Raw genomic sequence first — 24,531 nt, 5'->3', positions numbered from 1 at the left:
TTATTTAAAGGAGAACAACAGTTGTTCTCGCTTAGGGACACTTCAAAAAGGAAAAAGCAAACAGGGCTTTTATTTTTTATTGTAAAGTTTTTTGAGGCATGAGATAAAGAGCTCAGATGTTTCAGCTTCTTATTCTACATTTAACCATAAACTTATTTTTTTTTTTTTAACTAACTTCTTGTTTTCCCACCAGATGGTGTCCCTGCACCTGAGTTGGTAAAGTCCCACCCTGTGCAGTGACTCTGAAGGCACCGTCACCCCCTGACCTGAGGTCAGTTTCTCTCACAACACAAAAGCCTTTTTTTAATGCACAGAAACTTTAAATTCACACTGAGCTGAATATCAACAGAAGGAGCTTTGATAAAAGGCATAAATATGAAATCAGATAATTGTAATACATAAGTTACATAAGTAATATGCAAAAGGGCATGTTCTACATTTCAATCTACTACTGAATTATCCCAATGAGGATCCCTTGAGCTTCCCTGTAAATAAGACCAAACTCTTTAAATAGCTACTTGTGAAATAATGATACTCCTCTTGTAAATCATTGACCCTCATGGAAGCGCTGCTGTGTTTGCTGCTGCTCCTCCCACCACTCAACAGCAGAGGGAGGAAATGTGTTTGGCTGCAGCTTCCAACCCTAAAATGAACCTGCTCAGAGTCCAGAGAGGAGCTGCAGCAGAACACAAGGTAAAAGATTCACACTTCAGCTCCAATATTTGCGCTTTGTCCTGTAGTTAAATGTGTTTTCAGTTATTTAACACTTATTAGAACCTTTGCATGTTCTTCTACAGGCTCTAGGTTAAATTAATCCAGATAATGTAAAGGTCTGTTGACTCAGGGTCACAAAACAAGGCATTTTACAGTCTGTGTTCTCTGTATTTGATTATATTCATATCTTTAGCCTTTAAAGTTGATTGACAGTCTGTTAAAAATATTTTTGTCTCCAGTTGAAATCATGTTAAACACTAGTGACCTTGGCCGAGGCTTTAAAAGCTTGTTTGTCTGGATTCTACTGTTTTTGGTTCAACACAACCTGCAGGCGAGGTTAAACTATCCTCAGATACGGGTCAACGTCTTCTAGGAGAGGTTGAAAAACTTTCTAAATACTTCTTGTCCTGTTTTTTCTGCAGTCATGGAAATGATCATCAAATACTCCTCCTGTTGAAAACAATAGTTCCTCCTGGTTCTCTGTGAGATGGGATGTACTGAGTCCAGATTCTGGCCGTGGTCCTGCTCACACAAACAGATGGACGACGTCATCGACGAACCGACAAGAGAAGAAACCAAATCGTTCCTGGAGGACGTGAAGGAGCCTGAAGGTGTCCTCCGTCCAGATGAGATGGAGGCTGACACTCGCTCTCTGACTCTTCTCCCAGTCAGCGAGCCCGTACTGGAGCTGGCTCAGAAGATGTCACAGGATATCGTGGCTCAGGCTCTGCAGCTCTTCTGGGAGGTGGAGATTCAATACAACAACCTGCCTTTCATCGACAATGACTGTGATGGTGTTATACGAGCTGGAGAAGAGAAGTTTGTGACTTAGCCGGGACGAAAAGAAAGAGTTTTACCACCAACATGATGCTGTAGAGCTGCAGGAATTCAGCTTCTCTTCACAGAAACACGTCTGCAACATGTTATCAGAGTATTTGAGGTATTTGAGCTCCTCTCACAGCACTGCAACATGTGATTATATGTGTTGGACACAATGGAGCTCTATGACTCAGAGGAATAAGACAAATCAGGCTCTGGATGCTCAGTTTAAATAATAATATATTATAAGTAATAACTGGTGGATGATGCAACTCAAAGTTGTGTTTGCTCTTTCCAACAAAGTTTGAACCTTAACTAAAATATATCACCTTAGGCCTTTTTAACAGCTTCAACAGTCACATCTTTCTTTATCCTTTTACCAAGTTTACACCATGAGCTGATGAAATGAAAATAAAGTCTATATCCCAAACTTCCACCCACACTGCTTTAAGACTCGTGTCCTTCAGTGAAGCAGCTGTCTCTGTGTCCGTGAGAAAGAGAACATGTGTGTGACGCCCGTTCACCAGGACCACTTTGCTTCTGAGCAGGTTTTCTGTGGACATGATAACACAACCAGAGGTGAGTCGGGTTAAGTCAATGTTTCCCTGCTCGGCCTCTCAAACACGAAACTCTGTCATTGAAAATACTTTGCTCTAGGCTCAAAAGGTAGAGCAACTCAACACCCAGAATGCACCGGGCTTGTGGTCGCTCCCAGGCCTCTCCTATGGTGTCACGTTGTCGTTGGTTCAAATCCACCTGCTGCTCTGCTTCAGTATGAATCTTAATTAAACTAATTCATGTGTGTGAAGCTGAAACCTGCAGTAGCACAGAGGTGTCCAGACGATGGCGGTAGAAGACAGTTTACTGCAATGATTCATACTTTCAGTCGATGAATGAATGAAAACTTTTAATATAATTTTCCAGTAGAAGTACAAAGACAGTATCAAGGATTATATATTTATGTATTTTATATTTTTTTATTATTATTTTTTCCTTATTTTGTTTAAACATGTATATATATTTAAATCTATTTTTATCTCTTGGGTGTTTTATGCATATATTTATTTATTTATTCTAAATTTAAATCGCTATTGTGAAGCTAGACCCATTTAATGAGATGATTTAAATAAAACAATTGTATTTCTGTATTTTCAGGTGTCGTGAGGAAATCTACGTGCCGCGTCACCGGCAGCGTGATGACGGGTTGTGCGTGCGACGCTCGGGGGGCGTGTCCAGCGGAGTCACTGCATCTGCGGACAGAAACAAACAAACCGATTCTTCAAGTTTCAGGATTCGAACCCAACACGCCACCGAGTCGGTGAGTAACCGGAGTTTGTGGCGGGATTCGATCTGAATGACGAAGAGCGAAGAGGTGCGGCTTCTTCAGCGTTAGAGACAAGTTCGGGACCGAGGCTGGTTAGTTAGCTGGTTAATTGGCTGGTTAATTAGTGGGCTAGTTAGTTAGCGAGCTAGTTAGCGGGCTAGCAAACAGTACAGTTAACTTGTGTGTGTGATTTAAGAGAGAGTGTGAGTGAGTGAGTGAGTGTGTGTGTGTGTGTGTGTGTGTGTGTGTGTGTGTGTGTGTCTGTGTGTGTGTGTGTGTGTGTGTGTGTGTGTGTGTGTGTGTGTGTGTGTGTGTGTGTGTGTGTGTGTGTGTGTGTGTGTGTGTCAAACATCTGCTGCATCTGGACTGTTGCCTACCAGCGGTGCCTCTTCCAGACCCGTCCAGTCCCCATCAGGTCCACTAGTCCTGGTACAGGGACATGTGAACTGGTCCTGGTTAAGGTTAGGTCAGGGTTAGGTATGGGTTAGTTGTGGTTAGGCATGAATTGGTAACAGGTAAAGTAAGTCAATGCAAAGTCCTAGTAGCTGGTGGTTACACATGAGTGTCCTCACTAAGATAGAAGAAATGTATTTGATATGGACATGATGTTGCACCTTTGATACACAAACACGCACACACTCACACACACTCAAACACACACACACACACACACACAAACACACACAAACACACACACTTACACACACTCAAACTGAGACACAGGTAAATTTGCTGTGTAATGTGTCACTATACTGATTCTGCTGAGTGTGTGTGTGCAGCATGTCCTGTGTGGATGCTGACTCTGGCTACACATGTGCTGAGTGTCTGCTGAGTGTGTGTTTGCTCCTTCTCCTCACACACACACAGACACACACACTCAGTAGTTCACTGCAGTCTCTGTCTTGGCCACGGCTGCTTCAGGTTTAGAGTTTCTCTGTTGCGACAGTCAAGGTCGGCTGGACGCTGGTTTCCTGGAGCTGACGACACAAACCTGGCCACAAAATTGTGTTGTCACTTTGTCGAACCGGAATATTTTCGGTTAATTATCATGTTGGACTTTCTACCTGTTAAAACACCTCAGTGACGACCTAATCATTTGATTTCTTCTGGCTCTGACTGGCTTCACTGAACAGGTTTCAGAGTAAAATGGGATAAATGATGCTGTCGGATTGATTTGAATTCTCATGTGTATTGTTTTTGTCTGTGGCCTTCATATCTCTGTGTGTGTTTGTGTGCGATGACTCACAAAACCCTCCCGCTCGGCTCCAGAGGGTCGAGCTGAACTCTGTCGGTTCATCTTCATCTCACGTGTCCTCTTCCTCTGGTTGAGCTTGTTCTGGCCCTCGTCACATGTACGGGGAACATGCGTGTGTGACATCAACACAGATGCTCGCCGCTCCGTGCGAGGAGGAGGAACACACAGCTTACACAACATGAGATTGTGTGTTCAGTGGATCTGTAATGAGCCGCAGCCTCCTCCTCATCCCCCCTTCAGTCAGAAGTGTTAAGAAATGATCATGTGTGTGTGTTTCTTCCATTCTAGTCTAGATAATTAACAGAGGAGCCTTTTTCAATGTTTGTGAAGTTGCGTAACCTTGTTAGACATTAAAATCCTGAGCCCACATATCAACACACACACTCAAAGTGATGCTGCGTGTGTGTGTGTGTGTGTGTGTGTTGCCTCATCAGACTGTACATGTATCCAGACGAGGCGCTCGGATGCTGATGCTGCGAGCTGTGATGCAACTGTTTGGTCAATTATTAATGAGCAGGGGGGAAATGGAGATGCATGAAAAGGGAGAGTGAAACCTCCTTGCAGTGTGTGTCTGTGTGTGTGTGTGTGTGATGCCAACGCAGGAATCACCGCATGGAGCATGGCAAAACACGTATCAAACATTTGAGGGCAAATAAGATGGTTAATGTGCAGCCAGGAATAAAAAACGAATTATTTAATTGTGTGTTAAAATATCTGAGACGAGTGAAAACAACGAGAATCAGTTTGATGCAAATCATTTTGTTTATTTTGTAATTTTAATTTTTACCATAAAACAGAGAAAAGCAGCTGATTTTTGCATTGGATCCATGCAAACACACCAAGAAGTCATTTTATTAGGAACACCTATCTGACACCAACACAGTCCTGCAGTGCATCTGCCCTTTAGGTCGGTTATTTATTAAGAATGTTTAAGTTGTGTTATTATGGAGGCTTAATTTTGTGGTGCTGTTGGAATTGTATTGTGTTATATTATAGATACTAGTGTGATTCTATGGTTGCGTCCTCCCCGTGATGGCAGGCTATAAAACAGAATAATACCTTTTCCACCAGGGATCGATGCATCCAAAGTGCTGCAGACCAGGCACACGAAGAGTTAATTGGCACGGCCCGTTTGGGAAGCAGCGAGCTGTCAGGAGAGAGAGCGATAGAGAGAGAGAGGGGGGGGGGGGGGGGTGTGAGGAAGAGCGAGGGAGAGATGGGAAAGCAGGAGGAAGAGGAGAGGGAGAGGCTGCAGTCTCTTTGCCGCGTGACAGCGTCTGCAGCGTGAGTTTGTTTACATCCCCCGGCGGCAGGCGGACGGGAGGAGACGTCCTCGGGTACGTGAGTCTCATCTTCACCAGCATCGTCATCACCCGGGAGCTCACAGAGCATGACGCGGGGTTTCTCTGCTGCATGTCGAGGAAAATGCATCATCATGCTGTATGCTAATGGTCTGTCTTTCCATGCGTCACATCACTTGTTGCTGGACTTCTGCAGAGAATCATAACAGGGAGACGCAGGGAGGGGGGGGGCTGTGATTCAACTTTGCTTCAAGGTAAAGAGACATTTTTTTAAAGCTGTTTACAGTGTCAGTGCCGTGTATGATCTTCAGTCTGTGATCTCTATATCCAGTCCATGGTGCAGGGTGGAGGCCGGTGTTTAGCATCAACAGCTGTTTGCCTCCCAGTGACGGCTGTTCATTGAGTTTCCTTCGATTCCAGCAGCACAGGAAGTAGAGGAGACGAGATGTTACCCAGCCACCGACCCATCCTCCTCATAGACTGTAAACAAAGATGGACGACCAGTCTCCACTTCTTCCTGTCTCAAAATTAATGCGCTTCCATCTCCTTGCCCTGTGACTTGGCTTCACTTTTTCGGGAGCTGCCCAAGTCGTCCGTGGACCAAACGTTTTATTTTAAATTCGTGATTTGATGATGTAAAACAGGGTTGAAACCTCATGATTGACAGCTGAGACTGACTGGTGATTGGCATGGTGCAAGATGGCGGTATCCAAGATATTTCATGTTTGTACAATAAGAGGAAGTTATGTGGTTGATTAATGGCTTCACATGAGCTGAGGCCTGCAGTTTTCTTTCCCCCTCTCAGTCGGTCAAAGATTCTGAGCTTCTACTTTCAGCCTCCCCCCCGAGCGTTTGCCAGAATAGACCCGTCTTCTGTTTAACCCACAGCTGCACTGGAAGTGGTTAGTGTGTGAAAGTACTCCCAGTGTCAATGCACCGCTCATTCTGCTTTCACTATACTCATATTAGTATGTATGTGAACTACCCCATCAATTTTAGTTAGAGATATTTTAGATTTAGATGGAGAATGTCTGTTGTTGCTGCAGAGACGCATCAGAAGAAACAGAGATTATTTAAATGAGTCAGACTTAAAGTTCCCTCCGCTCAACACACAGGCTCATTTAGGCCACTGCCTGACAACAACAGAAGGAAGTGATGTCAACACTCAGCAAGTGGCAGTTTCTCACACGTACACAACCTGTTCTGCTTGTGGTTTGTCAGCTCAAGCGGAAACAAATGTTAATGTGTTGTGCATCAACCTTTGTGATCATTCAGGGGTCGCAGAAAGGTCGCGCTGCTTTGCACAGCTTCGGTGGAAAAACTTTTCAAAGCCGAGAGTCATTTCTGTCAAACTTGAACTCGACAAAAACTGAGAAGTTGCTGTGGCGTGACGGACGTGTGCTTTTGTGTGTGTGTGTTAGTGTTAGTGTTAGTGTGTGTGTGATACAGGGTGTAGGCTCATTTTCATGTGAAAGGGCCACAGCTGCTCCGTCCCTCTTAGGAAATTATTCATGCTTTATTCTAATGCTGATCCTAGAGGGTACACACGCACACAAAACCTGGGATCTGATGAGTTCTGACCTTTTCAAGCCAACGACAGACACACAAGCTGTGAGTTGAAATGTGACACCTGCTGTTTGACGTGTTTTCAGGTTGTGAGCTGTGAGCCGCTCATCCTCACTGAACCTGGATCAGATCACTTCCTCTTTGACGTCAACCCATCCAGACAATGTGAGTAGATTCTCGCTGAACACCCTCACACATAGGATCGAGGGCTCGGGCCTGTTCTTATTTTCAGTAGTTTCACAATGTAAAGCTCTGGCCCTGTGGCTGTGGGCTGTAGTAAAACACATGTTGAACTATGCAAAGGTTTTAAGATTAGTTTCAGCTATAATCCCTTTAAGCGCCACTTAAATCCCAAACTAGCCTTGCAGCCCTGCTGGGTTCTCAGGCTCAGAAATGCAGATTCACCACGACTACTCTGTGTGATGGAAACTTTCTTCCTCACATGCCAGAGGTCTGTTTTAACTCGAGCATGGTTTTGCTGCTTTTAGCCACTGAAAGCATTTTGTTGAAATGAAAGCTTTGTTGAAACAGGAACAAGTTGGTTTCATTCCGAAAAATTTGCTTTTTTTAAAACCGAAAGAATATTGCCTTGCACACGATTATGTGAAGTGGAAGAAGAAGAGTTCTGCACTTGCTGTTTTAGGACTGTAAAACCAAGTTACTTATAAATAAATCTCGGGGATGTCACTTTGTCAATTTGTCTTCTGCTTCTCTTGGATTTGGTGTGAAAAGAGTAAAAGAGGAACCAGATTTAGAAGAACCTGTCCACCTTCAGACTCAACACACACACACACACACACACACGCTCTAAAAGTGTGTGGAAGGCCTCTTGGCAACGAGAAGGCTTGAAAATTAGGTTTCACCATGTATGGTCAGCTGGACTCTCGCTCTCTCCCAGTCTGTTTCTCCCTCTCCCAGTCTGTCTCTCCTCGCTCAGGGATGAAACTAAGACAGAAGCTTCCAACACATGGACGTGTGTTCAGTTCCCTCTGCAGGGAGTCGACAGATAGAGGCAAACAAATCAGAAACAGTCGTGCAGAGGTTGAGTAGAAGATGATAAACCTGCCGGGATCCTCTCTAGTTTATTGAATGACCTCTCATGATGGAACTTGTTGCTTATGTGATGCCTTTTGCGCTGCCAAAACAAATCGTCCAACCTGAACATCTCCTCATTTCATCCCCAGCTTCCAGCTTTCTGTCGTGTTGCATGACCCTGATCCGTTCTGTGGTGAAACGAAGGTCATGTGGTTGGAGAGTTTTTGTAATGGAGGGGGAACGATCTGTTGATATCTGCAGTTGTGTAAACAGGGACCTGATTCCAAGACAACCAGGCCAGTTCCTGTGAGAACCAGTGTGTGACGACGCTGGTGAGCATCTGTAAAGTCTGTTTATACCAGAATCTAAACTCTGTCAGTCCTGTACGAGGGTTTTATGTGTCAGGAGCTCTGGGCCTATACAGTGTGTGTGTCTGCCCCAATTCATGTGACTCACAAACCTACACAAACACTAACACACCGTGCAGGCTATATCTGGAGCTCCCTTTTATGGCAGCATTTCTCGCTCAGTGAAGATTTCTGGAGTTTGACCTCCTCTTTACGTTCTTCTCTTTTTTCAACCATCCCTCTGATTCTCTCTTTACCAGAAGGTGAATTCCCAGATCTGCTGAATGACTTCATTGATCTGAGCTGTGTTAAAACAAAGAGATGTCTCTTTTTACGGGTTGCACGACAAAGTGAAACTGAAGTCATGGCTATAGATTGAGGCTCTGCGTTTTTATCGAAACCATTAACGTGCAACAAGCCATAAAAAGCAAGAGACCTGTAAACGGATGATGAGTAGGAACCAGTTTTTGATAAGGAAAGATGAACGCAAGTAACTTTTGGCTTTGGGTGTGGAAAATGTGACTCCAGTTGGCCGACAGACTGGAAATCTCCTCCAAAGGTTTGTGAACAAAGACCTGAGATGCGAGGCGTCTGGTAGCATCCGTCTCTGTCCTCGATAAACAAAGGAAAGAAAAGCCCTGACACTACAGCAGTGAACCAAGTGGCTGTAGAGATTCTGCCCACAGAGAAATCCAGGTTTCCTCCATCCTCAGGTCGTGTTCCAGATGTTTACTCTGACAGATGTAGGACGTCGGTATCTGAGCTGACAAATGTGGCACAAGGGAGATCGGTGCTGGACCGTTTATAAGGAGGAAGTAGGACAGCGACTATTTACCAAATCCTACCCAGAGACAGAAGAGATTTCCATCTGCGTGATGTCAAACGAGACCAATCGGAGTCTCTGTCCCCTGCGCTCGCCGCTTTGCTGCAAATAGGCTAATTGCTCCTTAGCAAAATGGGACAGAGGGAACGAAAGCAGGAGGAGACGAGGATGTTAGCTCGTCCACAAACCTCCCGGGAATCGAACCCCAGAAGATCCACAGAGCGACTCTAGTAAGATTTGCAGAAAGGCGACAGACAAGGAAATGATGAGAAAAGAGAAAAGGAATTAAAATAAACTGCGGGGGACCTCATGAGAAACGTACAGTCTCTTAGCAACATCAACTTTCTGTAGGGTGATGACTTTAACAGAGGCAGAGAACAGGATCATTTGTGGGATGACACACACACACACACACACACACAAATAAACACCTTCCTGCAGAACCGCAGACAAACACACACTGACCAGTTTATTAGGTCTAACAACAGTGTTGTCTAATACAGCAGAGAGATGTTGATTCAGCTGTGGAGGCTGAGGTGTTAGTTCAGTTCAGAATCAACCAAGAGAAACGGCAGCTTCCAAAACAACCACATCCCCGGGACCTGGAATTCTCTCTCATGTAGAAAACAGGAGGAGAAATGTAACACGTTCATACGAAAGATGGAATGTGAAGGTAGAAAGCAGATTGGATGAGTTGACCTTGAAGTTAAGCTGTTCATCAGTTTGACCTTGAAGACGTCAGGAGTTGCCCACTTCCCTCTGATATCAGTCGGTGTTGTTTGCTTCTCTCTCAGTTTACATCTCTTTCCTCCTTCACTGCGGTCGGAGGCGTTGATGGATTCGCTTCATGAATTTAAATAAATGCGTGTGGTTGAAATGATTTCTTCTCTTGACCAAGTCTCATTTTATCAACAACAGCACAGAGCCTCAGTGTGATGTTGAGTTTCTCCTCCTCCTCCTCCTCCTCCTCCTCCTCCTCCTCCTCTTCCTCCACTCTCCTGTCTCTTTCCATGCAGAGAGGTGAATGAGATCTGCACAGGAAGTGGGGCTCATCACATGGGAGTGTGTGACGGGGTGAGCGAGGTCGTGTGTTCAGGCCTCCTGCTGTCATGGCGGGGGTCAGAGAGCGCGGCTCCCGGACCCAGAGGCCGTGGTCGGTGTACCGGGCCACCACGTTCGAGCTCTCCGATGAGATGATCGGCCTGACGCTCACAGGTGAGAGGCCGTTGAGTCTTCACCGAGGGAAAACAGAACCTGACACAAACAACACGTTCATTCATAAAAGCTGTTCAATTAGTCACAAAGCAAAAACTCATTAAAGTCACCACTTGCAGCAGCACTGGAAATACATCTGCACACTTGATGGTTGCCACCCGCACACAAACAAACACACACACACAGGGAGTTAACTAGTGTGGGAGCGAACGGCCTCTTCAACCACATTCTTGCTCCGACCACAGCGATCCCTGAGTGCAGCTCCTCCTCCCTCAACACTTCCCACTGCAGCCGGTTTCATTACTTGTTCTTTCAAGCTCAGAATGGAACCTGATGTTGTTTGTTTTCCAGGGAACAGTCAGGACCCAGACGAGCCGGTGCTGGAGTTCAGCGTCGGTGAGTAACAGACATGATGTCTCAGGTTGTCCTCTTAACGAGATCAGTGTTACAACATGCAGTTCAGAGTTTACTGTCACACGACAACACGTCTTCCTCTGAAACTGCTGCACGGGTTTCAAATGGCCTGTTTGTTTGCCTCTGCACTTGTTTTGTGTTGACTGTTGAGTTGTGTGTGTGTGTGTGTCTTCTGGTCCAGTCTGCACAGACCTGGTGCCTCCTGCTCTGGATCGAAAGCCCAACAGCTTCGTAGCAGTGAGCTGCACGACGCCGCCTCAGGCCTTCTGGACCAAACACGCCCAGACTGAGGTCATCGAGGTCAGACTCTCAGTTTATCTGCTCCGAGTCCACCGTCACTGGGAAATAACCTCGTAAAACTTTCCAAGAGTTGTTGTTTGACAGAAATGTGACTTCCTCCGTCCACAGGGAACCAGTAATCCCATCTTCCTCAGCAGCGTGGCCTTCTTCCAGGAGTCCAACATCAACCAGCAGACGCAGGTGAAACTGGCCGTCTATGACGTGAAGGACCGCTCGCAGGGCACGGTGAGACCTGGACTCACTCAATGTGGGGCTGATAAAACTCTGTGACTCCACTGAGCGTCTCTGTCCCTCTGAGCTGAGGCTGGATAACCAACCGGCGTGGACTTTGCTCACTTCACACCGGATAAAGAAAAACAGATGATGAGGTAGTTTGTGAACTCCAGTGTAAACACGCCTCTGCCTCTCTGTCTGTGCAGATGTACCTGCTGGGCTCAGCACTTTTTCCTGTCAAGGAGATTTTGCAGGAGAAGAGTCACAGACTACAGCTGGAACTGAGGTAACACACACACACACATTTCTTTCTATTGTTTTACATATGTTTGAGGTGTTCTTTAAACGTTTTCTGTGGAGTCTGTGAATCCTGCTGCTGCTTTGTCAGTTACACTCAGTCACTGGGTTTCGTTGTGCAGATCTGCAGAGAACGTGCGTGTGGGGAACATCACCATCACAGCCTGGCAGATGGAGGACCGAGCGGACCAGAGGATGTCGCTCAACCGCCTGCCAGACGGCATCAACGGCCGGGTGAGAGTCCGGGGGGGGCGCTGGGGGATGATTGTTCCTGCAGTGACTCAGATTTGAGGCACCTGATGCAGAAGGATAATGTTTTTACGTGGGAATGATTTCCTGTTTGTCTGTGTCGACCATTTCAACAAAACTCACTTAACCAGCTTTATGACACGGAGCCTCACATGTGAGTCCTCTCCATGGATTGGACCTGTCGGTGTGGTTAGAAGGCGGGGGGGGGAGGTTGAGACCATCAGTCTAACATGAGTTGATGCACGTGTCCTGCAGACGGTGCTGCCTGTGGACGAGAGCCTCACGGAGTCGATGGGAGTCCGGATCAAGTTCGCCTCGCTAGGCAAAGACACCCTGCTGCGCTCAGGTAGGACCACACACAGGTTCTCTGAGTTGATGGTTCATTGTCTTGTACGTCTGTGAAGTTCTAAGACTCGGCGTCACGTGGCCTGAGCATCCAGGCGATGTGACCTTCCCCCTGTTCTCGCCGTCCTCCAGCCGTCTGACCCACACGGCTCCGTGTCCACAGATACATCAGAGCGTAAATCTAATTAAGAAGAAATATATTGATTGTCACAGCAGAGCAGGACGTATCCCTTCACCTCAGGGACATGTCGCACATCCAGAAATAACACCTATAGTGCTTTGGTTAAACTAACAGTTTGATCTAATCTTTAACAATCCAATGCGAGCTAATTGAATCTTCTGCGCCTCAGTGTTCGGAGGCACCATGTCCAGGATGTACCGCTTCCCCACCACGGACGGGAAACATCTCCGCGTGCTGGAGCAGATGGCCGAGAGCGTCCTGTCGGTCAACATCCCCCGACAGTTCGTCAAGCTGCTGCTGGAGGAGGACGCGGCCAGGTACACACACACACACACACACACACACACACACACACACACATCTCTTGGAAGATCTCCTCAGTAAAGATGAATTGCTGAATTCCCAGTTGTCCTTGGTCCATGTCCAGGGTCTGCGAGCTGGAGGAGCTTGGAGAGTTGTCCCCCTGCTGGGAGAACCTGCGGCGACAGATCGTCTCTCAGTACCAGACCATAATACTAGCTTACCAGGAAACCCTGTCCGACCTCAGTGACTACAGAGGTTGGTGGCCCACACGTTGTAAGTGGCCTCCTGTCGGGTGGGTTTTAAAACAAATGGACATGATCCCCTTGTTTCTGTTTCCCCTCTCCACGCCAGGGCCGTCATTCAAAGCCAGCAACCTGAAGGCAGAGAGGAAGCTGGAGTTCATGCCGACCAACCTCCACGTTCAGAGGATGAGGGTTCAGGATGAGCTGGGCTTTGGTGAGTCACTTCCCAGCTCTCAGTTCTGTTCATTCACACACAGATATATCTGTTCATATCTTCTAACCGCCGCTGGTCCTGTGTGCCTGTTTCTCCTGCAGAGCACACGTATGATGTGATCACAATCGGAGCTCCGGCCGCTCACTGCCAGGGTTTTAAAAACAGCGGCCTGAGGAAACTCATCCAGAAGTTTGAGGAGGCAAAGAAACAGTAAGTTCCCAGAGGCCTGGTGGATGATATCTCCTCTTGTGTTGAATCTCCTCCTTTGCTTCATTCATAATTTCCCTCATATTGTTTTTTAACGGTTCAAACCTGTGATTCATTTGATGAAGTTATTCTGTTGATTGTTTTTTTACATAGACTGAACGAATGCATTGTTTCTTTTAACTTTTGCATTAATTCTGCGCTTCAGTTGAATTCTTGATTTTGTTTTGATTATTTTCCGATCAGCGTATATGAGGAGGGAGGGTGAGTTGTTGTTTTCATTGCTTTGTTTGCTGTTTGCCTGTCGCTACTTTGAACCACCACATGAAACCATTACTTATATAACTCAAGGTTAAGTTCACCACAGCCAATCAGGTGAGCCGCTCGGACATGTCACGTACTGACACATGCATCGGTATTAACAGTGTCGTGTTCGAGAGCAACGTGTTAATCCAAGCACTCGTACTGTATGTGAGTTAATGCAGGACGATAAGTTTGTTAAAATCTTTCTCATTTTGTAAACTCAGACATTGTTTTAATCGCTAAAACATCAACATTAAATCATTTAAAATCATTTGTCAAATTCTCCTAAAGCTGTGTCTGAATATACAAAGTGAGTGACATCACCCAGTGGTTTCTGTTGAAGTCAGTTTCACGTTGTTTTGTGTTTATCTGTAGAAAGTAAAGATCAACGTTCAGAGGAGGCATGTGCATGCAGAGATATGTGATCATGTGACAATCCTTCCCCTCAAGGGACATAAACCATTTTGTAAATGGAGCCTTTGAGACATGACGTCCATCTTGTCTCTGTCCTGCAGCAGCGCGCTCTCCAGCTCGCAGTCCATCGTCTTCATCCCTCAGGACATCGTCCGGGCCAAAGAGATCATCGCCCACATCAACACGCTGAAGACTCAGGTCAGCTACTACGCCGAGAGGCTGTCCCGCGCTGCCAAGGACCGCTCGGCCAGCGGCCTGGAGAGGACGCTCACCATCCTGGCTGATAAGGTGAGAGCAGGAGACAGAGGACTACATTCAACTACATGAAATTATGTTATTATTATGTAATTCTGATGCCCCCCCCCCCCCCCCCCTCAGACCCGTCAGCTGGTGGCCGTGTGCGACTGTAAGCTGCTGGCTTCAGCTATTCAGGCCCTGAACGCCGCACGGCCGGAGTACATCGCCTCCAAAGCGTCTCCCTCCGCCGACTCGGAGCAAGTAGTCCTCCGTAACGACCAGGACACGCTGCTCGCCAAGTGGAGCGGCCGCAACAGCCGATCCTCGCTACATGTGGACTGGCATGAGGAGGAGTGGGTGAGTTCATTAACCAGGAACCACCACCGACGACGCTGACGGGGCTTTCTGGGTTTTGAATCTAAAATGTGAAACGAGTCAAAGCACCAAAGTCAGTGAGTTGCCTCTCGCTCTCTCTCCTCCAGGAGAAGGTTTGGGTGAATGTGGATAAATCTCTGGAGTGCGTCATCCAGCGAGTCGACAAGCTGCTCCAGAAGGAGAGGAGGCCCAGCGATGCCAGTCAGGACAGTACCCAGAGTGACCTGCAGGGCGGCGGCAGTAAGAAAGGTTGGTAACACACAAACATACACGAAGGACAATTTTAAATGTTTGCTTGATTCAGTGTGTACTCTTGAAAACAGACTAGTGGAGAAGTTTTGAAATGTCAAAGGGTAACACTGCTCTCTGTGGTCACAACAAGGTAACGGAGAGAAAAGACGAGCGTTCTGGATCAACCCAGCAAATATGTCAGAGGAATCTCCATCATCCTCATCCTCATCCACATTTCCACCTCCATCATCACCTCCTCCACCACCTTCCTCATCCTCCCTGCCTGCACTCTCCTCCACTCATCCAGAACACGAGTCCTGTACGTCCACTTCTTTCTTTTCCTCAGAGTGCCGCTCTGGTATTTCTGTCCTTTCCGGTGTTTGTGTCTGAACCTGACCCACGTGAACCTGAAACCGAACATCATTTCACACTTGTTGTCCCACGCTCACTCTATCACGCACTTCGTCTACAAGAGCAAGTGCTGGCTTGTTGAACCTGTTGTGGAGGTTTGCTTCAGTGCAATCGAATCACAAGAAGAAAAACTGCAGAAGAAATGTGAAAATACCAAAGTGTTCCCCACTGCTTCTTCCATAAAGCCAAAGGAGTCTCATGTTTGAATATAGATGTGTCTCCCCCTGGTCTGCAGTGTTCTATGTGTTTGTCTCTCTGTTGCCTCGTGTGGCTCGCAGCGCCCGCTAATCACGCATGTTGCACCTCCATCCCTTCTTCTAGATGGAGGCCCCGGTGCTGAGGAGGCGTACCCAGGTAAGAGCTGCCTCCTCCGCCCATGCTTCTCCACATCCACATCTCTGCAGGACTGGGGTTCAACAGGAACATACGAGATGTGGGCAGAGATTAATACGTCAGACAGGAAATCAGCATCCGTCATTAGTGATCTGAAACCACCCAGGGTGCATTGAGGCATGAGGTCCGATCAGTCAGACCACATCTGTTTAGAGGAACTTAGAGCAGTTCACGTGTGGTTGGATCTCTCAGGGCGGAGCTTGATATCAGGCCTATGGCTGTTTACCAAGTAAAGTTTTTATTTGGTGTAGTACATTCAGAATTCATAACAGTTTTTTTCATTAAACATTTTAATAGGGAAATTTACAGTGTCTTACGGGTAACATGGAGTTTGTGGTTTTATCTTGTAATGAAACGTTTCGCTTCTGCTTTCCTTGTTGCTTCTGTTCCATCTGTTTCCTGTCTCTGTCCTGAAAAGTCTAAAAATATCAAACTTAACCTAAAGATTCACTTTTTATAACTAAGCTAATGTTGCTATTTGTTCAGTTGTGTTTTATCTAACCTCTTTTATTGTTTGCGTGTGTGTGTGTGTGTGTGTGTGTGTGTCAGGTGAGTGGAGCGAGGCGTTGTACCCTCTCCTCACCACGCTCACCGAGTGTGTTGCCATGATGAGCGACAAGGCCAAGAAGTCCATGGTCTTCTTGCTGATGCAGGACAGCGCCCCGACGATAGCCATGGACCTGTCGCTGCAGTACCGCCGCGACGTGGTCTTCTGCCAGACGGTCAGCACACACACACACACACACACACACCCACACACACACACACACACACACAGCAGCGTGACGTTGACTCTCTCCCACACATGTTTACATCAGCATTTACAAAAACGTGTATTTTAGTCTTTTAGTTAATGCGCTTGAGTGAGTCACAGCGAGGGGCTGTAGGTGCTGGTGTCACATTTATGAGAAATAAACACTGATTATTATATAAGTGAAGGTGGGGGGGGGAAGTGAGACAGTAAACAGAGGATTTCTTCACCTTCAGACTCAGACCTGAAGGGGCGGTAATCCAGAAAGATGTTCTAAGTTAAAAAAGAGGATTTGTGTCAAAGAAGTTTTCATCTCACAACTTGAAATCACAAGGTCTCTATTGTGTTGATGTGTTTGTGTTGCAGCTCACCGCTCTCATCTGCGGGTCTCTATTGTGTTGATGTGTTTGTGTTGCAGCTCACCTCTCTCATCTGCGGGTCTCTATTGTGTTGATGTGTTTGTGTTGCAGCTCACCGCTCTCATCTGCGGCTTCATCATCAAACTGAGGAACTGCCTCCGTGACTCCGGCTTCCTCCGGCAGCTCTACACCATCGGCCTCCTTGCTCAGTCCGAGTCGCTGCTCAGCACCTACGGTACCAACACACACACATGATCAGACCTGCAGCACATCACACGTGTCATATGCTGGACAACAGGTTTTACAGGTTTCACATTAACCTGCAGAGAAACCTATTATCAAGGTATTAAGAGTGATGAATTGTTTGTTATGAACGTGTTTCAGGGGAGGAGCTGTCCATGTTGGAGGACATGAGCGTCGGCATCATGGATCTGAGAAACGTCACCTTTAAGGTAAAGATCTGTTTGTTATAAATATATATGTATGGTATATATTTATATGAATCACATGGTCAAGCTTTTTCACATGTTTAGTTTCACAGTTACAATATAATGTCCTTTTAAACACATAGTGGCTGCAGCCTTTTGTATCAACTCTGTATAAACATGTGCAGCAGCAGCATTTGCTCACGAATCATTAATTTCCTTCCCGTCTCTATAAGGTGACCCAGGCCACCGGCAGCTCGGCGCCCGACATGCTGCCGATCATCACCGGGAACCGAGACGGCTTCAACGTCCGCATCCCGCTGCCAGGAACCATGTTCGACGCTCTGCCTCGAGAGATCCAGAGCGGCATGTTGCTGAGGGTCCAGCCGGTGCACTTCAACGTCGGCATCAACGAGCAGCAGACGCTGGCCGAGAAGTGAGTGAGACATCAAGTCGATCAGTGAACAGGGTAACGACATGAAGACAAATCAATGTCACGTCTTGTTCAGATTCGGAGACACGTCCCTGCAGGAGATCATAAACCTGGAGAGTCTGTCCAGGTTGAATTCGTACTACGAGCAGTTCAAAGAAGTCCTGCCTGAGGACTGTAAGTACTCAACCTCAGAATAATCTACCTCACTCACCTTACACTCCACTTCAATCTATAACAGGTTCAGTTATTAGTTCTCTCCAGATTGAATCCCTCTTCCTCATGTGTCCCCTCGACCCCTCAGGCCTCCCCAGGTCTCGTTCTCAGACCTGTCTCCCCGAGCTGCTGAGGTTCCTGGGGCAGAACGTTCATGCCAGGAAGAACAAGAACGTGGACGTCCTGTGGCAGGCGGCCGAGGTGACCTTCCCCACAAGCACAGGAATCTCTTTTGTGTTTGAACGCACCTTGGACAGAATTTAACTTCTCTTCTGTCTCCTCCACCTCAGATTTGTCGCCGGCTGAACGGCGTCCGCTTCACCAGCTGCAAGAGCGCCAAAGACCGCACGGCCATGTCGGTGACCCTGGAGCAGTGCCTGATCCTGCAGCACGAGCACGGCATGGCGCCGCAGGTCTTCACCCAGGCTCTGGACTGCATGCGCAGGTGAGACCCCCTCACAGCACTTGTGCAGATGAAAACATTATAAATCATTCCTGAGCAAAACAAACTTCGATGGCATGGAAATCCAGATCCCATTGAGTTTTCCCCTTCATCTTACTGGTTTCCATTCAAGCCTCTGTGTTGGTGTTAGCATGTTTTAGCATGTCCAATCTCACAGTGTGGCACCTCATTTAAGATCTGTGTTCACCTAGAGAAACAAGTCCAGTCTGGTTGGGGCTTTAAGATTCTATCATCAGCCTCTGGTGCAGAATTGAACCGTGAATCAGCTGAAAACCTTTGAATCCAGTGAAGGAACCAGCTCGTGCAGGATTTTCTTTGTCCCCTGTTAAACAAACTGATGTTCAAGTGAGAGGCTCCTCCTGTGCTTGTCCGTCTTTCCTTTTCTCTACGTACAAACTTTAAGTATTTTCACCATCGTCATCTCTACCTCTTTAGTCTTTTCATTCGTTCATTGAGCCGCTGCCTGTTGATAAAGAAAGTGTTTAGTTTGTCTTGACGCTGCTTGAGGCTGAACCTCTGAGTCCGTGGAGAACGTTGTTGTCCCATCGAGAGCCGACAGTCCACGTGTCTGTCTGTGTTCGAAGTGGAGCTTCATGTTGGAAACGTCCTTCCTGCTGCGCTCGGGTGTAAAAGCATGATCCGACGACCTGTCTCCACCTCCTCCTCCTCCACTTCTCCTGCTCCTCACATCTCTCCCCTCTCTCCCCCCCTCCCCCCTCTGCGTCATCAGCCGCCGAGCATGAGACCTTTCCCTTCATCTGTAGACTTTGATTTAGTTCTGGGTTTAAGTTGCGATGCATGATGGGATACGCTTTGAGATGCTGCATCTATTCCATTTATACTTCACCTTTATCACCCCCTGAAAAGGAAGTAAAGGAACAATGTAACTTGAAGTTAAGTTCATAAGTTTTCTCCAGCAGGTTTTATATATGATCTTTTCATGAATTTCTCACCATAGCATGAATTTTCACCTCATCCCTTCATTTAAAGGGTGTCTGCCCTTTTCAGTCCTTTCCCTCCTTCACCCCATGTCTTAGGTAAATAAACATGGAGCCATTGTTGTATTTTCTTATCTTCTTTCCTTTTCTGATCGAAGCATCTCTCTTAATTTTCTCTTTTTTCCTCTCTCTTCTCTTCCTCCTCTCCCTCTGTTTCCCGCGCCATGATTTGTACGGGATTGTTTCGTGATTCATTTGCGATATGATTTTTTTGTATTGCTTTTAAATATTGGTGTTGTTTTTCTGTCACACCGTGGAAACTGCCGTCTGTCCTCGTGGCGGTGGCTTCTTCGTCCTCATTGTGGCCGTGTCGCCCGTTACTTTGCCATCTCACCTCTGTGCATGATGCCATATGTTCATTTTGGCTTTGGTGCGAAACATGCATCTCCCTCTCCTCCTCCTCCTTCTTCCTTCCCATCTTTTATCTTCTCCTCCATCACCTCTTCCCCTCTCATTGCCTTTATACTTCATCTTTTCCATCTCACTCTCCGTCCTTCTTCTAACCTCTCCCCCACCACCTCCTTCTGCTTCTTCCAACCCGTTTATTTGCTGCTCCACACTTCTTCCTCCTCCTTTTCTTCTTCTTCCTCACACCGGCGTGGCTCGGCAGCATTGGTACGAGGGAGGGGGTGATCCAGAAGAACCTGAGCGGCTTGCTGCCGGTGCGTGACTTCCGGCTGGACCCCAGCCTCATGTACTCGCTGCCCCTGCTGGCCCTCAGCCCCAACCTCCTGGTGGTGTGGATCTTCCTCAGCGTGGCCTATTTCCTGGCCAAGCTCCGCTGCAGCTGAGCAGCCGCGAGCAGCAGACTGCCTCACAGCCAATCATAACGCTGTGTTACTGAGGAGTTGGGGGGAAACCTCCACACTGACTCCACAGTGTCCTGTGAGAGTGTGTGTAGTGGTTAACATAGATTATATCTCAGTGTAGATATGATGGTTAACTTTCCATAGATCTGACCTCAGCACTACATCCACACTAAACTGGCTCAATGTAAACACTGATGTTTTCTAATCAGCCGGTTTAGTGTGAACACAGTGTGAAGGATTTCATGTGGATGATCTTCAGATACACAACAACACTGTGGCTGAGCGAACAGCTGGACTGCACACTCAACACCCGCGTGTTGAAACCCGTCTGGATGATGAGAACAGACACCATGATCCCTCTCTGCACTAACATGTAGAGTTCAGGCCTTCAGGAGACTTTAAACCTCAATTTAAGTTTGTGGATTTTCACATAGCGCCCTCTAATGGACAGATTCTGCCTTGTTCTTCATACTCATAAGAAGAATCGTCACTGACAACGAAACACAGAGGGATTGTTCCTGATGGTTAGAAATGACAGAAATGACCTGAGTTGTGAACATGTATGAAAAAAAGCAGATGATACTTAATACTTGCTTTCAGGAAAGAGTTGTTGTTGCCAGTAGCTTTCATAATGAAACAAACACATGATTTGAGCTTTGCAGAAGCAGCTGCTTGTTGCATTCATGCAAAACATTGAATTGATTCATCGTCGTCTTCCATGTGCTTTGCACCGAGGGAACAGAAGCTTTTATCAAGTTTACTTCAGATTTTATATATTTTCAGGCACAGTTGTTACCTTACTTTTCTCTTTAGGTCTTCCTGCTTTTTGGGAAGAGAGGAGGTTGTTTGCTTCCACTTCAGCTTGAGCACTTTCCAGCAGCTCTGGGTCAGATATGACTTCTCACTGACAGAGTTCTACTTTGACTCAAGTCTTTAACAATCTGATCAGGGTCAGGAATTAAATTAATCAGACGGACATCAAAATAAACATGGTTCCTTTCCCTTTCCTGCACATGCATGTTTTTAAATACCTCACACACGTGAATGAACAAACCAGAAAGTCCAGAGATGACCTTGACCCTTGGAGAAGAGTCGTCCATCTTTATTCACAGTCTGTCGGAGCTGAGGTTTTTTATTGGTTCAGGTTATTTATAAAGACTGTTAAATGTTTGATTCACGAACTTTAACTGGTCCCAGTTTGCATCATGGAAATCAGTGAGTTAAGAATTCAACCCACATCTGCTCTCATATCAATTCAGTGGAGTCAGATCTTCTTTAAGATGCAGGTGGTAGTTTGGCTCCTGATGGAATGTACCACAATAGGACTTTCAGGGGAAATGTGTTCATGTAGTAATGTATCTTCGTCCTTCGGAGCATTGATCTGGACCCGATCACGTCCGTCCACGTGTTGACTTGGTTCCTTGTAACGTACACAAAGAGAAACGGGTACTGATCGCAGCTATCGCAGGTGAAATTAGCTTTACAGAGTTCTTGATGGTGGATGTCGATGGTCGGTCACTTTGTTGGTAGTTGCTCTTTAAGACCAGCGAATGAGGAATGTAGCCGTGTTCATGCCAAACGCTCCCGTCAGGTTTTTATCAGGTGAATTCAGCTTTGTTCATTGTGTTTGCATCGAGCTCGAGTCAGAAACCATCAAGTCTCCCTCCTGGATTTTTATAAAGGCTCCATCCCATTAAGATCGACCCAGTAAGAGAATAGATGAGACCAGAATAACCTCCACTGGGAGAGTGGGATTCTCTGATGAGCCTGTACACCTCAAACACATGGACTGAACCAGAATAAGAAGGAAGAAGTTGTACTTTTAATTAATAAGAATTATATTCAATTAGTCAGATAAAAAGATTGATAAATGATTCACCAACTATTCATCTATCTTTTAGGAGTATTATATTTGTGTTTATCTCGCTCAGCGCTACCTCTGTCAGACCAAAGCAACAGTATTAGTTCCACTTTGAGTTTAATTGAAATGTTATGAGTTCACATCTTATAAATATGCATCATCATGAACAAACAGGGATGTGAGGAGGCAGCAGTTTGTTTTATCTTCAATGTTGAAAAGGTTTTCAAGGATCAGGCCCAGTGAAATAATTTAAATTATATATCACATCTGAAGTGCTTCCTAAAACAAATCAATCAACTCCACATGTATCAGAGATTATACTCGTTCTGCTGAACATTGTATTTAACTGCTTGTATTGCCTAAATATTTGCTACATCTATATATATAAATTAACTTATTACAAAGAGTATAAATATATATATGTAAATAATCCATATTATGTGAATACTATGGTTGTGCCATGCTCACGCTGTCGTCACTTTATATTACAGCTACTTATGTGTAGTTACTGCAATATGCATTTATTAATGTTTTATTTATGACTGTTCCCTGTTCCCTTTTAAAGCCCTGAACCACCAAGTGAACTCTAATGATTTGTTTTAGCTGCATCAGAAAAATCAACTGCAGGATATTATGTTAAAAAGAAGTTATTGCTTTAACGTTTTTCGCTTTGGTTCAAATTAAACTTTCTTTGTTTACTTGTTTTCTTCACACCTATAGAGTTTAAATGAGCAGTTTTATTTTGAAGCTGGCTGTGTCCCGTGCTACATGTTGCACTTAATGTACCACAAACCCTAGAGAAGCTCCCGTCCTGAGCCGCTGTCCTTCCCTAATAAAGGATGTCTGCCTCCACCTGCAGAATGAAAACACCCTCCACTGATATTCTGTGGTATTTAAAGTTGGTTTGATGATTTATTATTTATTCTTTGCGTCTCTGAGCCTCGTTCACACGTCATCCACATGCGTCTCAGGTGAGTCGAGCACAGGAGGGGCAGAGACACCTCAGTGTTCACGTCATGGAATCAAATAACTCAGAATTCAGCTGAGAAGCTTATTACAGTTGCAGCATGAGATTACAGATTCAAACATCTGCTTGTGTTTCTCCTCTGGCTCTGTCTCCTCCTCCTCTGTCTCCTCAGCGAGGGCTGCAGACGAGAGAACACCGTGAAGAACGTGGGATGTCGGAAGTACGCGTTCAACTCGCTGCAGCTCAAAGCCTTCCCCAAACACTACCGACCCCCCGACGGCACCTACGGCAAAGTGGAAACCTGATTGGACTGCACAGACTGGTGCGTTGGGATGTTTCCGTATTATTGGACCAGTGTGTTCTGGGAAGTGACGACACGAAACTGGGCAGAATCAAGACAGTCCAGACACGGATCATTGGTCCATCACGTCGCCCCTGGCTGTTCCAGAGGCTTTGGATTTGGTTTGTTTGGAGACTTTTCTGACTGAACCCACAGATTTCTACGAGCTGAGTGTAATAACTGATTGTAGGTACTGTAGCACTTCTATGTCTCGTTACACAACACAAGAATGTCGCCCCTGGCAGCTCTTTACTTAGAAATGACCGCCACTTCCTTGTGATCAAAGACTGATGTAATCAAAAGGAGCTTCACAGACATTATGTATGAAAATCAAGACAAACTAGAATAACTCATTAAAACAGACAATACTCTCATTTAAAAACATGGTTCCATCTTTAAATACTGTTTCCCCTTCACAGTCGTTGAAGAACGTGCTGTGAGGCCCTCTTAACTTCTGAAGTGCCCTTAAGCAAGACGTTAAACCCTCCCCAGCGTGAGGGGGGGGATGAATCCGTGACGACTAGTTTTCATCCCATCGACGTTTTTTTTTATTTGTCTTCACACGGTTTTGATTTTATAGTTTCTCTATAATCTGATCTTTACTATTTGTTGTGATCATGAAAACAAAATACAGCTCGTTTAAGGTCAATAAATCTGACCTCAAATATTGAGTAATGTTAAAGTATTACCCGATATGATAAAGAATTGATTTATGATTTTATTATTTAGTTTCTATGCAAAATGTTTTCATAAGGATTGTGGATTTTAAAGAGGTTTCACAGACACAATGTTAAAAAGCATTTTGGGCATTTTATTTGTTTCTATTCACACTCCTGCAACATTCATCTGCAATGATCCGTTTGTACCACCAGGAGGCGCCACTGCTCTGCACTGTACAGCCTCCACGGTTTGTCTGGCTCCATCATATGTGACCCGTTCAGTAAAAAGCATTTCACTGTGACATGAACCACACTGTCAGACTGTTATTCTGCTGCACCCCCCCACCCCTCACGAATGCATCTGTCACTCAGTTTCTATTCTGTAGCAGCGTGTTACACGTTGACTTAAATCGGCCTCTGAGGCTTGAGGCCAGAAATAAATATCTAAATAACGGTGCTTTTGTTTTCTGTTGTCGAGTTATTATTAAAATAGAGATAAAAATGGCCGCTAACAAAAGGGCGGCTGAG

At 45.9% G+C, this 24,531-nt stretch overlaps 1 protein-coding gene and 2 long non-coding RNA genes across 9 annotated transcripts; 2 read left to right on the top strand and 1 right to left on the bottom strand.

The window, feature by feature from the left end:
• The first annotated feature begins 575 nt into the window (after positions 1 to 575).
• On the top strand, positions 576 to 1,973 carry LOC133933728 (uncharacterized). Its single transcript, XR_009912093.1, has 2 exons — positions 576 to 693; positions 1,137 to 1,973. It is a non-coding gene; the product is annotated as an uncharacterized LOC133933728 (long non-coding RNA).
• Positions 1,974 to 2,644: 671 nt separating this feature from the next.
• LOC133933729 (uncharacterized) lies at positions 2,645 to 4,520 on the bottom strand. The gene is made up of 3 exons (XR_009912094.1): positions 4,104 to 4,520; positions 3,235 to 3,309; positions 2,645 to 2,783 (listed from the first exon to the last, which is right to left on the bottom strand). It is a non-coding gene; the product is annotated as an uncharacterized LOC133933729 (long non-coding RNA).
• Positions 2,761 to 24,460, top strand: inpp4ab (inositol polyphosphate-4-phosphatase type I Ab). 7 transcript variants are annotated; one of them, XR_009912092.1, is made up of 28 exons: positions 2,762 to 2,851; positions 7,066 to 7,144; positions 10,201 to 10,399; positions 10,751 to 10,795; positions 10,995 to 11,113; positions 11,222 to 11,338; positions 11,533 to 11,612; positions 11,746 to 11,857; positions 12,128 to 12,218; positions 12,568 to 12,715; positions 12,826 to 12,956; positions 13,053 to 13,157; positions 13,259 to 13,367; positions 13,608 to 13,625; positions 14,180 to 14,366; positions 14,457 to 14,672; positions 14,798 to 14,939; positions 15,073 to 15,240; positions 15,654 to 15,686; positions 16,275 to 16,447; positions 16,947 to 17,070; positions 17,220 to 17,287; positions 17,497 to 17,696; positions 17,770 to 17,867; positions 17,995 to 18,107; positions 18,197 to 18,351; positions 19,978 to 21,336; positions 21,374 to 22,911. XR_009912092.1 is itself a non-coding variant. In XM_062380910.1 (27 exons), exons 3-27 carry the CDS (start codon positions 10,294 to 10,296, stop codon positions 20,156 to 20,158), a joined length of 3,039 nt encoding a protein of 1,012 aa, XP_062236894.1. In that variant the 5' UTR covers positions 2,762 to 2,851; positions 7,066 to 7,144; positions 10,201 to 10,293; the 3' UTR covers positions 20,159 to 22,911. The 7 variants fall into 7 exon arrangements, 6 of the variants coding, with proteins under 6 accessions (XP_062236898.1, XP_062236894.1, XP_062236895.1 ...); XM_062380910.1 differs by having other exon boundaries at positions 19,978 to 22,911; XM_062380913.1 differs by lacking the exons at positions 19,978 to 21,336; positions 21,374 to 22,911 and adding an exon at positions 23,177 to 24,460 and having other exon boundaries at positions 2,771 to 2,851.
• Positions 24,461 to 24,531: the final 71 nt, after the last annotated feature.

Source organism: Platichthys flesus, chromosome 22 (genome assembly GCF_949316205.1).
Source record: "Platichthys flesus chromosome 22, fPlaFle2.1, whole genome shotgun sequence".
In the NCBI taxonomy this organism is placed as follows: Eukaryota; Metazoa; Chordata; class Actinopteri; order Pleuronectiformes; family Pleuronectidae; genus Platichthys; species Platichthys flesus.
The sequence above is the reverse complement of the archived record's forward strand: the minus strand, read 5'-3'. Positions and strand labels throughout refer to the sequence as shown.

Coding starts and splice junctions, on each gene's coding strand:
- inpp4ab (XM_062380910.1), top strand. CDS start 10,294: ATGGCGGGGGTCAGAGAGCGCGGCTCCCGGACCCAGAGGCCGTGGTCG. Junction 17,697..17,769: donor CAGCAGACGCTGGCCGAGAA/GTGAGTGAGACA, acceptor CGTCTTGTTCAG/ATTCGGAGACACGTCCCTGC. Junction 17,868..17,994: donor AGAAGTCCTGCCTGAGGACT/GTAAGTACTCAA, acceptor TCGACCCCTCAG/GCCTCCCCAGGTCTCGTTCT.